The sequence below is a fragment of the Cyprinodon variegatus genome, unplaced genomic scaffold (assembly GCF_000732505.1).
Source record: "Cyprinodon variegatus isolate N-32 unplaced genomic scaffold, C_variegatus-1.0 Scaffold1482, whole genome shotgun sequence".
NCBI lineage: Eukaryota > Metazoa > Chordata > Actinopteri > Cyprinodontiformes > Cyprinodontidae > Cyprinodon > Cyprinodon variegatus.
In genome coordinates, this window is record NW_015151935.1 from 196 (window position 1) to 13,429 (window position 13,234).

A 13,234-nucleotide genomic window follows, 5' to 3' on the forward strand; every position below is an offset into this window, starting at 1 on the left:
AGTCACATTAGATTCCAACCCGCTTCATTAAGTTGGATAAAAGGTAGAGTGAAATGATTCAAATTTTCCTTATGGACAGCTTTTTACTCATCTAACTACTATAAATTCCAACTGTATTCTCTCTTCTTAATAGGAGAATATTCCTAGTTTTGTTAGGATAAAGTAAAATCCTACATCAACATGGTAACTGAATGCAGAAGACATACCAGCACACCTCTTAAGTTCAAATTGCACTTTTTGCTACATGTCCAAACTGGCATTAAGGTTTCACTGATGACGTTATAGGGGTTCCAAATAAACGACTTGTTTCTTAACATCTAACCCAATTGACACCTTAGCCCTAAACCTAACCGTTAGGAAAATAGCACATAAGGACATGTCCACACTTGGCAACAACTGGTCCTCAGTTTGATGTTAAAATTGGGAAAATGGTCCTCACTCTGAGGGCTAGACAGGTACACACACCCCCCCACACATCACAGCCTCCGGTGGTGTGTGTGTTCCTAAACCAACCGTGGCATCATCGGTTAAATTGATTTTAAAAATAAGTTCCTCAATTTTACCTGTGAAGTCATGAAGCTGCGGCAGGGTCTCCATAACAATCCCAATAAGAGGCAGGTAGAGCATGGCGACCCGAGCCTTGACCTCCGGGTCAGCATAACGAGGGTCAGAGTCATGGCTCGACAAGAGGTTGTGAACAACGCTTACCACCTTCTTATGTAGACCAAACATTCTGCAGTCAAACGGTTATAAAAGCAGGATAAGAAAATGCAGTATTTCCATCTTCATTCTAATCAGAATCTGTTTATTTACTTTTGAATCATCCTGCAAAACAAACTAACCCTTCATTATCTGGGTCCAGTAATACAGACAGCTCAGACAGCACAAGCCCAGCAAGATAATGCTGCTCTCGGAATGGGATGGAAAGCTCAAACATGTTGGCTATTTTTTGGTCCTGGACGTGAGTGGAAAACCCAGAGCTCTGTTTTTAAATAAAAGAAAACATTATTGTATGATTTATGACCATTTTGACTACAACTAAAACAACAGAAGTTTGTGAAATATCTAATAATTGTTATGTGATGACTTCTGACTGACCTGTGAGGTTGCTGAGGATACTGATGGAGAAGGCGAAGCAGGTGGAGTTAGCAGACTGCAGGGCAGATTCAGGGTGACGTAGTGTTCATGACTGCAAACTATTCGTAGAAAATCAAGCCGTAAAGACTCCAAAGTTGGGTTCTGCAATGCGTAAAGCTTTGTCGAAACCTAAGCATAGAAAGAAGAGATCCAGTGTGTAAACTTTGCTGTACAGGAAAATCTTATTTTAGACAAAAATAGTTGAAACATGTGCAGCGAAAAATGCCAGTCCTCCTGCCGGTCCGGCACCATTGTCAGCTGCTTGCCTAACTGGATCTTCCTCCATCACTTCCCAGGCGGTTTTCTTTCTGAATGAGTGTTAAGTGTTGCAGCACACAGAAGTAATTGCACCATTGCAGACGTATAACCTTCCTCGGTCTGCCCTACAGTTAAACCACATCCTCGCCTCCGAACATCTTCCAGCTGGAGCCCAGCTGAAGCTGCTGCCCGCTCCCGTTACCTTTTCCCCCTTTTTTTTTCTTGTTAACCTGAATCCGTTCTCCTGAGTGTGCTCTGCATGTGGGCAAAAGCCCTAAAAAACCAAAACATACTTTACGCATCTTTTAGAACATTCACAGAAAAGGCAGTTCTAGTTTTTTTTTTTTTTTTTATCTTTCTTAAAATGTCATATTCTGAATTAGTACAACTTAAGCAGGGTCCTTATGCATCAGTATTTCATGACAGCTTTCATATCAGACTTATATAAGTTTCTTAATTCCCATTTCAGATTTATTGGTCTTTTTTTGCTTTCCCTTAAAAAAAAATATTTAAGTTTACTAATTTTTTACTATTTCTACTATTCTCAGGCTTTAACTTGAAAAAGAGAAAAAGAAAAGAAAGTTTGATTGATGGAAGAATGAATTGATAAAGGAAAATTAAAAGAATAACTATAAAGATGGGAGAACAGATAAAGAGACAGATAGACAATTCCTGAATGTATAGATGTATTGAATGGACGGACAGTAGAAAAAAGGCACCTGTTTCCAATATGTCTTGATTAATGTGAAGACAAAGCCTCGGTCCATGACTGACAGCAGATCATTGAGGAAGAAAGCCAGACTTGTGTTAATCCTCTCCACCAACTCCAGATCCTGACAGGTATAAAAAAATTGATTTTCATTTAATGCATAAAAGTTATTTGAATACAAATGAAAGCTAAACACACATAAGAGGTGTTATTAAATTTGATTTCAAAAGGCAAATACAAAAAAGTAGAAAATAATATTTTTCTTTATTTTAATTTTTTTAAACATACTCCAAAGTCGATAGCTGAGATGTTAAGAAACTTTAATTGGTCTTTATTTACCTTCTGGAAACGAGAAACGATGTCTCCAGCAATTGTGCTGACCAGCGCTGTAATGTCATCCATAAAGCGCTCAGGAAATCGGTTTTTCCTTGGTGACTCCAAGCGCTCAGTGAAGTAAAGGTGGTGGATAATGCTCTTTACCTGCAGTGAAGGTTTTAAATTAGATAAAAAATATGAAGTTATCATGTTTTTGAAAAGATAATAAAAAAAATAAGCAGCAGATGATAAAAATGTGCAAAACACCTCCTACCATTAGCTCAAAGAAAAACCAGGCCTGTTGCAGAGCTCCCTCCCGAACACTCCCACTGCTCACCACCCACTGTAGGGCCAATTCCTCGTGAAAAAGCTGGGTAGCAAATTTAAAACGTAAAGATCGCGAGATGGAGAGATGTGTAGAAAGAGGGACACAACAAGCACTAGAGCAAGAGGAAAACAGGTGAGGTGACTAAAAGTATTAATAATAAAAGTATATATTAAAGTATATGTTAAAATACATTTAAAATAAAAATTTAAAATGTATGCAAAAAACAACTTTTTGTACATTTTGCAAAGACCCAGATTAGCGCTTAATAGGAAAACTACATTCTGACTGTAAAATAAATTGCAAAGAAATAATCCAGAGTGACCCTGAGTATTAACCTGTAATAAAAGCAGAATTATGTTTAGTGCTCCAGTGCAGAAAACAGGTTTTAAACCGTAACATTAAACAATCAAAGAATAATGACAGTGTGGTTTACACATAGGATTTGGTCTGTTTAGTTTATAATTATTTAAATCATTTTGAAACCTGAAAATGCATTTATGCCATTTTTTCCCCCATTGTAACATAAATAACTAAAATAGATATTTTCTTCTTTAAAAGGCTATAACTAAACTTCCGATATTAAATAATATTTAACATCAACTTCATTCAGCATAGTCTAGCAAATGCACTAACTTTTGCCTAGAAAGTCTTCCCTAAATTTGTTAAGTAAATCAGATCTAACAATAGCTAGTCTGCTGGTCAGGATTGTAAAAATATTAAGGATTAAATGCAAGCTTAAGCAGAAAAAACAACATTTTTAAGCAAAAAAGGGTTTTAGAATAGAAATGTTCTATTCATATATTGGAGGAAAAAATAAAGCAGTGCTGAGATTTTCCTGTGATTGGGAAGACTTTCCAGACAAAGTGACCTCACAGTCAGCCTTAGCCAAACTGAAAAATAAGAAATGAGAATACAATCAGAATCTCTGAGAAAGAGGCAAAAATTGTGATATACAGCATTCAACAAACCAACACAAAAACCAAATACAACATCAACCAATACAGAAGCACACAGAATCCACAGACAGAACGGGTGAGGAGGCGAAGAAGAGGAGTGCGGGGTCGGCTCCTCCCCCAGTGCAAGTGGCTCTACCTTTTTAGTGGGTAACCGTCCTGTTAAAGTTTGCAAGAAACTGGCGCTCTCAGTGTGCGAAGACATGCGATTGCCACAGCGCTCCATGGCCTATGAGTGGGATGAATGGAACGGTGACAGCAAGGTTAGTGGAGGAGCAACAAAAGTGTGGGGCTATTCCTCAGCACGTGGGCCACAGGGACCGTGTGCTAAAGGCACGGATTCCCCACATATACATGCACAAAAACACACATTTGTGATTGTGTTGCTTTTCATACATGAGGACACAAAACAAAACACAAGATGGGACCACAACAGCTAAATGTTGTGCCACTAAGCTAGCAGAATATCGGCTTGAATACCCTACGGTGGAAATGCAAAATGGCTGCAAACAAGGCAGACTTTTTAAGTGTTGCATTGTCATGATGCACCATTCTGCATCCCTACAGGGATTTACAAGAATGAAAACATAAAAAAGACAAACACGTCCTACAATAGCTAGAGAAGTTTTATTGTAACAGTGCTTTACAAAAGTATTCATACTCCTTACACTTTTAAACATTTTATGTTATAACCACAAAATTAAATTTGTAAACTAAAGTTTATTTTCTTTGTGGCCAACCAACACTAAGTAGGACATAGTTGTAAAGTGGAAGCAAAAGAATAATTGACTATCATAATATTTTCGGGTTAAAAAATCAGGAATGTGTTGCATGCTCACTGAATGGATGTAATTCTGATTGAAATGAATTATTTTATCAATTTGCTACACGATTGATTCATGTTTATGACTGTTTAAAGACAACTTTCAACCAAAAAAGATAATTGAAACTAAAATTTCAGGACTCCGGTTCGCCAAGGGTTGCAACTCTATCATTGGAGACGTCTGACTCTAAGCATTCCACCACAGCTTTGGCCGCATGTTTGGGGCTACTGTCAGTTTCAACCTCTAAAAGGTTTTCTTCAAGGACTGCTCCATATGTATCTATATCCCACTCTCTATAAACCCTGGTTAGCGTCCCTGTCCCCAAAGAAAGGCTCTGAGAAGAACAGAATGATGGTGTTTTTTAGAGTGATGTGCAGCGTTCAAAACCACATACTCCAAATTTAGCACTTAGATCCCCAAAATAAAATCAGCTTTTAATCCCAAGGAACAAATTCAGGGTTGTTCTTTCTAAATTGTTACACCTTGACTTTGGAAAGAGATATCATTGTTTTGGACATTTTGTTAAATGTTTTCACACAGCATTCTGCTGGAGTCTTGGTTTCATATAAAGAGACGACTACATATTCCCTGGCTCCTCTATATAGCTTTAGACAATTACAAAACTGATTTGTTATGGCCCTCTGATAGTATATCACACAGTTGGGAGTTATTAAATAACCAACTTGGATAGGATTATTAACGCTTCTACAAAGAGTGAAGATGGGCCTGTTGAATGTTTTTTTTTTTCCCCATAAATGCCTTTCCTTCATAGCGTTTGTGGCTACATTAACCAGCCAACATCGATAAGCAGTTGTCTCTTTTTTTCTGAGTTTGAGATTATGGTTTATAAAGATGGCCAAAGCTTGATATATTGTGCTTTAATCTTATTTCAATAACTCCCCTTTAAAATAGTCCAATGCTTTGTACTGAACTGTTAGCCAGGTCTCCTGTTCTTTGCCAGGCTGTTTGTTCATTATTTGTTTCTGAAAGACCCCAAAGGCCTTAGAAGAACAGATGAATTTATACTGGAATAACAATTTTGGTGACTTCTACAGGCAGCTGCTTGCACTAGGTTTTATTTTAGGATATGGGAGTAAAGGAGGATGAATATAGATGGATACCAGGAGTTATGTTTCCACTTTGCAATTATGCATGTTTTATTCCATCTATAACATCTTAATTAACTATAATGATATTTGTGGTTGTGCAAAATAAAATTATAAAAAAGTTAGAGGGGTATGATTAGTTTTCTAAGGCACTGAGTATTTATATTTTTTAAACAATCAATGCCACCTTGGTAGCTGCATGTGTGTTTTTAAGTAACAATGCTTACGTCGTGAATAGTCAAAATGAAACATGGCACAATATCAAATAAAAATGTGTGGCAAGGAGCTCACATGGGTTGATCCACATTCACACTCACAAGTACACACATCTTAAGAGATAGAGCGGATAGAAAATGTGAAGAGACATGCAAGTGACCTAGCTGAGCGAATGAGAAGGAAAAGACGACAGAACAGGAAAAAATAAAAAAGCTTGCATGAAAAATGAAACAAATGACAGCACTAGTCTTTTTTATTCTTCCCCACCAAAGAGTAATGTTTATGAAATCTTTACACTTGGCACATTATGTCTGTTTAATAATGAGCACTATCAATAATTCTAACGAAATCTACAATCTAGTCAAAAGTGGTATTTAGGTGTCTGAATCACGATGACTTTCATGCAAGTCGAAGAAGAAAAAGGGAGACATTAGATGAGAAAAGCATAGAGTGTTGAAACCTTTTTCATTATGGCAGCAACAAGAGTCTTCAGTGATCCATTTTTACAGGTTTCACAATAAATGTAACATTGCTATCAGTACGTTGAAAAATTTTAAATGGGTAGTTTATCAAGTCCCCCCCACCTGAATTAGCCAGTCAGAGATTACACGTACAAAAAGTTTAATACAGGTTAAAACTGATTTATAATAGTTATGTGGATGAATAAGCAGTCGCTCCACTCTTTTTATTTTCACTGATTCTGATTCCTGATTGATTCATAATTTAGCAATATGTTTACAGTAAATAGCTTAAAAATAACACTAATATGTAAAACATTAAAGCCAATTTTTCATGTGTAACCATCACCATAATTATTACTTTAGTATTGATGTAAAAACTCTTTTTCAACATAAGTTTTAATTTATCATTTAGACCAGTGGTTCCAAATTCTGGCATCGAAGGAGCCTCCCTAATGTGCATCGGGAGGTTATTCCATAAAAGAGGAACAGCGATAGAGAAGGCTCTTGCCCCTCTGAGCCTCCTCGTCTTTAAATGATTATCTTACTGCATAACAGAATTTTACATTGCTATTAAAAAAAGAAAAACAATACCTCTCAAAGTATGTAATTTATCCAATCAATTTCTTCCAGCCCCCCTAGGGTGCATGCTGTCATTTTGTAAGTACTGTTTTAGACAATATCCAAAGGAATTAATTAGAGCACTCAAACATATTTGTATGCATTTCTTTCCCATATCCCGACTGAAAAAAATGAGAAAACTCTGTATTTCTAAGACTTTGTAAGGCCCCTGCAGTAATAACAAACCGTTACTACCAAATAAGTTTTATATAGCCAGTGAGGAGCTAACCGGGATGATTTTATAGCTAAGATGATCTATATTGCTATTATCTGTTAATGTAGTGATCGTCTTAAAGGTTGCCATTTGTTTAAAAGTCCCATGCATATCTAGCTGGATCACTAAGAAACTCATGTTACTGCCTTTTCTGAACAAGGCTTAGGATGAAGAGAGGTCATGGAGGCGACTGTGACTCCCATGAGTCAAATCATGGAAGGATTGTGATCTAAGGTTTAGGAGAATGCTGTAATACTCAGAAGGTTTGGTCTTTTAAGGACATTTTTAACATTTTATAAGGCTTTGGAATGGAGTTCCAAAAGTACCACACTTTCCTAAATAAATAGATCGTGGAATAATTTATTGAGTTAGTTAAAGTTGAAATGTTAGAAGAAATACATTTTGGCTACAGTAAACAAATAAAGATATAACACTTAATGTGTTCATTTTGAAATTCATTAACTAAACATAACAGTATTTATGTAGCATTAAGGCAATAAACCAATAACCAGAAGCATTGCAGTAGAATCTGATCAATTTCAATAGAAAAAAAACATCCAATAAAATTTAGCTTAACTATGAATCAGAACCACAAAGCATTCTGGGTAATGTAGGTACAGTAAAGGACAGCCTCTCAAGCTTTCATGGCCAAGCTAAGTAAGGTTGGTGGCAGGGCTGTCCTATTTTTAAAGGCTATGTTTGAATAGGGTTACCATTTAAGTGTACCTTTTTTTTCTGTTCAAATAAGTTTAAAAAAAGTTCATTAGTGATACCCACTGATATGAACGTCTATTGAGACAAACTTTTCAGAAAGAGTCGTAAATCTACATTAATTGTAGTAATATTCTCTTTTTTTAACATCCTTTTTTAAACTTTAAATGGGAAATAAACAAAATCTGGACAGAATTGAATAAATCAATAAATACAATGCATTTTTTTTCTTTTATTAAGTGAAAGCAAATCTTTTGGGCTATCGTCTACCTCTAGCACAACTATTTCCAGAGCCACATTGGCAAACAGGACGCAAGCAACATTTTTTTTATATATATATTTTCTTCTTGGATAAATGTATAGTGTTTTCTTGAACAAGAAAAAGACGAGGTCAAACATTAACAACTCATATTCAACTTTTTTAAAGAAACCTAGTAGGCTGCATAATAATCTTCTGGTTAAAAAGGAGTTTTTTTCCCCCCACTGCTGCTGCATGCATGCTCAGTGTGAGGGGTTGCTGTAGAGTCAATGACACAATGCAAGCGAATATCTAAGGTCACCACATGCTCATCTAGGAAGAGCTCGACCTGCAAAGACTATGACTCCATGGAAACCACTGGTTTTCCTTAGATAAAAACCTTTAACCAGTCTGTTTGATCAGATTGAATATCCTCTGTAAAGTGCCCTGAGTTTACATTATGTTGTGAATTGGCCCTATATAAATAACTGATCTGTTTCCGATCATTAAGTGATTTATTTATTTATTGATTTATGGTACTTTTGGACCTTAAAACATTTTAATTTTTTCTTACATTTAGTAAATAGTGGTTGACTTTGTCAGAAAAAATGGCTTAAGAACACTTAATTTGCTAGTACTTTAATGACAATTATTAGCAACAGAGTAACCACTACAAAATGCACATTAACACTTCTTTGTGAGTATAAGAAATGATGTTAGACCAAAACTTCAAGTATACCAGTATTCATTCAGTGTGAATAAGGTTGTTCTTGCAGTGAGGTAAAGTGAAGGACGGGGCATTCATAAAACCACCTGCATGGTTTCTGGAGCGGACCCAGGGCTGGATCCCCAGGGGGCACTACAGCCCATGGTGTGCACCCACGAGTTGGAGCGGTCTAAGCCCTATGGGTGCCAAGGTCAAAGGACACAAGGCAGGCAGGAAGCAAGGAAACAAGCGAGCAGCACGGGGGGGAAGGAGGAGGGAAGGAATAATGACAAGTTAAAGCGGTTTAGAATCATGACTTCTGGAAGATCCCAAAGGCCTCCCAAAAAGGTTAGCTTTCAATAAGTTAAGATTCAAATCATCACCACAGAGCAGCAAGGTTGAAAACTTCTTCATATCCCTTTCAATATGTGTGTACAAAAAAGAGGCTTTGTTAAATATAAACAGAAAGTGGGGCATTCATCAGTAAAGGGCTGCATCCATCATATTAAGGTTAGAACAATGAAATGCGTAAAAAAAACACATTCAGTCATTCACTCACTGCTCATGGATTATCTGAGTTAAATAAAAAATGTTTTACGTGGGAAATACCAAATCATACAAGTTGAATGACAACAGATAAATAACATGAAATAAAAGACAAAAAAATCCAATAAAATGAATGGAACCACAGCTTTGAATTTATGTCGCTGATAGCATTAACTCATTCGAGGTTTTGTGGGAAGAGGTAAACAGAGATAGAGGATGTCCAATTTTATTTTTACGCATTGGTTATATATTTCACATGTTAATAAAATCCACACTGGGTCAAAAGACACATGGAGGCCTCTGTGTTATGTATTTTAAGAAGCACAGATCCTTTTCACCTACTTTACTGAAATCAGACTACTTTACAAATCAATGAGTTTCTAGATAAAAAAAAAAAAATAAAAAAAATAAATTACATATAGTATCTAGGATCAATCAGCCGAGGGGACAAGCCAAATGGGTCATTAGTTTAAGAATCCAAAAACATATCTATGCTGCTGAAATTGTCCAAACTGGTGGCAAAATGACACTTTTAGTGAGGGGGCCTTTATGATCCATTTACATCTTTCGAACTTGAGAGATGAAAGATCTAAAAAATAAATTTTGACTCTCTTACCTTGCTTCCAATTATAGAGCGAACCTCGTCATCGGGAGATGTGGGCGTACCGGAAATGTCAGGGTTACTGTTGCTCAGGCTGCGGGAGCGACTGAGGTTAAGGCTGGCTGGTCTGACCGCCGAGCGAGCCATGGTGGCATAGTGAACTGAACCTCCCAACCCCCCAGGACCTGGGACATAGCACAAAGACAAAGACGTCATAAGTCAACCGGTATAGAAAGTGCTTTATACTTCATACTTTTCTTTACTTGAATTTACATTGATCTCAGTCATTTCTCAATAAAATATGTTTTTAAATTAAATAAAAAACTTTTACAATTAATTTAAGGCACATTTTTCTATGGCAGATATGAATCAGAGACAATAAAGAGAATAATGAGAAAGTGATTGTATTATTTCTTTCTCTAAGCCGATCCTGACCTAAAAAGCACAATCAACCTAACATGCGGATAATACGTGAGGATGAAAAAACATGTGAAGAGACCACTGATATCTATGTTCAAAATCCTGCATCTTATACCTTAAAGCAATAGATCATAGCTACCTGTTAAAGATGAAGTGGAGGCTGTGTTGGGCGCGAAGAGGACAAAATAAAGGTGGAAGTAAAAAAAAAAAAGGTCATAAGGTAAAAAATAAAAATAAAAAAAAAAGAAATGGAAGAGAAATTAATACATGCATTAAGAAAAATCAATATGGTTGATGAAAAAAAGGTTAGAAAAAAAAAAAGATTGGGAATAAGTAAAATTAGTTTTAAAAGTGTTGACTGTTACCTGGTGATGGTGAGTTGGGATCAGTGCTGGGTAAGCGGAAGACATAGTGGATGTAAGAGGACAGCAAGCTGTTGCGACCGTGCATGTCCTGGCTGGTGTCCAGATACTTGTGAAGCCGGTTCACAACAGATGCCATCACCTCAAAGGATGCCTGACCTAGATTCACTGAAACAGACAAAGATAAAGGTTTTTACTGTAAAACTGAATGCACGGGAATAGAATAATATATCAAATTCATTATTTTCCACCTCTTTCAGTGCTCTTTCTTTTTTAGACAGAGTAATCCAGAATCATACCAATCTGTCCAGCGATGACTGGCGGTCGAACTACGAGCAACACCAACTTGTCAAGTAGAAGGTGAAGGAATCGAACCACCGGCTCCAGCTGTGCCGAGTTTAGCGCGGCGATGCTGGACTTCAGCTCAGTCTCAAGATTGTTTTCCATGATGCGCATATCTCCAATCCTGACCGGAAACACATGCTCATCCAGGGCATGCACCAAGGCGAAAAACTTATCCAGGTACTGGTCCTAGAAAAATGAAGAGGGACATGCATGAGGGACACATTTCTTATGTATTGGCAGGACACTGTACAAAAATAATGAAGAAAAGACTAAAACAAATGCGCTAAAAAAAGTCACAAACTGCATTTGTTTTGTTTGGCCTAGATTAGTGCCCTTTAACCTGAGTAGTAATCTTTTTCCAACCAATGCATAAATTAAAGCTATACCAGAATGTGCTTCCCACAACACTCTATGGCAGGGGTGGGCAATTCCAGTTCCTGAGGGCCAGTATCCTGCAGCTTTTAGATGTGCCTTTGGTTGAACACACCTGAATCAAACAATGAGATGATTGAGAGGATTCTAGAGGAACTGGCTCCATACTGAGGGAGTAAGTCAGCCATTTGATTCAAGTTTGTTGGACCAAGGTTAGATCTAAAATTTGCAGGATACCGACCCCCAGGAACTGGACTTGCCCACCCCTGCTCTTTGGTGTGGAAGTTGTCAGGTCAAAAATGAAGTCACAGGTGACACAGATAATATCTAAAACTTATAGTAAAACAAACCGTTTTTATGGAGCTCACAGAGCTATTCATTCAGAAAAGTTAAGCTCCAACTAGGCATTAATGTCTTTAAGGCATGCCAGTAGTGGTGAAAGGGAAAAGGGCCTTTTTCTTTTTAATAGGAACATATATCTGACTATCATCAGCATAAAAAAATGATGAGATGCAATGCCGTCTTATTATGGATCCCAGGGGCAGCAAGTATAAGGAAAAAATAAGGCATCCTAACACTGAGCCCTGTGGAACCCCATAAAGAAAAGGAGTGGAGCTAGATTCGTAGTTCCCAAGGCTCATGCTCAGACTTCTATAGGAAAGATAAGAACCATGTCTTTTATGCTGTCACATAAAATAAGAATAACACACAAAAAAAGAACCTAGGGCAAGATTGAATAGAGCAGTGGTTCCCAAAGATTTTCTTCTGGGCCCCCCTTTGGATTACAATAAGATGTCCACGCCCCCCACCCCACTGGATTAGAGTAATAAGTGAGCCACAAAGCCAAGAATGCACACTTCTGATCTAACAGACAAAAACAGCGATCATTTCTTATTACAACTGAAGCCTAAAGATGACGGTAATTTCTAAATAACTACTTAAGAAAATTGTCGAGGCAAAATATTAAATTGGTCCAAAGGACAGATTAGTAACAGCCTCTTATGCTACATCATCTTATGATCACACATCATCATAACAAATTATTTTAGGGTTAAACTGCAAACACTGATAAAAAAAATAAAAGTGTTCTTAAAATAAGTGCATCTGCCCTTAAACTGAGCAGGTAAATAGGCTGATCTCTCAAAGGAATGAGAATTTCTGCTCTTAAATCTCGAAACATAAATCATCTTATTTCATTTGTAAATTGTCTTAACTCATTACACCGAGGGAAAATACAGTTCTCCCAGTCAAATATAAATGTTCACAATTAAAAATATGTTTTTTTCAAATCTATATTAGCCCCTTGATTCTGTTGCAACAACATAAGCAATGTAATTGTGCTGTTAGTTGAACTTAGATATTAGCAATCAGGGACGGATCTTAATGGTGGCCATGGGGGCCATGGCCCCTCTTTAAGTAATAACATCATGTAGAATGTCCTGCTTTGACATTAGCATATTAACCAAAAAGTGACAACAAATACAGCATTCAATTCTATACAACAATATATTACAATTAAAGAGGACCAATATAGAATTCAGACTCTTCTATGAATTAGTTTTTATGTTTTATGGGGTACAGTTTGTTTCTGCAGTCATTTAGGAGTGTTCTTTTTAACTGAAGATAAAGATCAATGCATTCAGTGTATATATTATGTAGAACCATACATTTATTTAAGCAGCACCAATGTACAAATAGGTTTGTAGCATTATTAGCAAGGACCTAATTAAATTTGGCTCCATCTTCAGGGAGCCTATCTTTAACAACTTTGAAAGTATAGATGTAGGTTAAATG

The 13,234-nt window shown here is 36.8% G+C and overlaps 1 protein-coding gene across 1 annotated transcript in view; it reads right to left on the reverse strand.

Moving 5' to 3' along the window:
• Positions 1-563: 563 nt before the first annotated feature.
• Positions 564-13,234, reverse strand: part of LOC107103580 (dedicator of cytokinesis protein 7-like) — a gene marked incomplete at its 3' end in the record, with an annotated part of 41,480 nt that continues 28,809 nt past the window's right edge. The window contains exons 20-30 of the mRNA XM_015403348.1: positions 11,023-11,254; positions 10,727-10,891; positions 9,957-10,126; positions 8,902-8,991; positions 3,840-3,929; positions 2,694-2,789; positions 2,444-2,584; positions 2,115-2,228; positions 1,099-1,266; positions 843-982; positions 564-733 (exon numbers count right to left, since the gene is read on the reverse strand). Coding sequence (XP_015258834.1) covers positions 564-733; positions 843-982; positions 1,099-1,266; positions 2,115-2,228; positions 2,444-2,584; positions 2,694-2,789; positions 3,840-3,929; positions 8,902-8,991; positions 9,957-10,126; positions 10,727-10,891; positions 11,023-11,254 — 1,576 coding nt within the window. The remainder of the gene's footprint in view (positions 734-842; positions 983-1,098; positions 1,267-2,114; positions 2,229-2,443; positions 2,585-2,693; positions 2,790-3,839; positions 3,930-8,901; positions 8,992-9,956; positions 10,127-10,726; positions 10,892-11,022; positions 11,255-13,234) is intronic.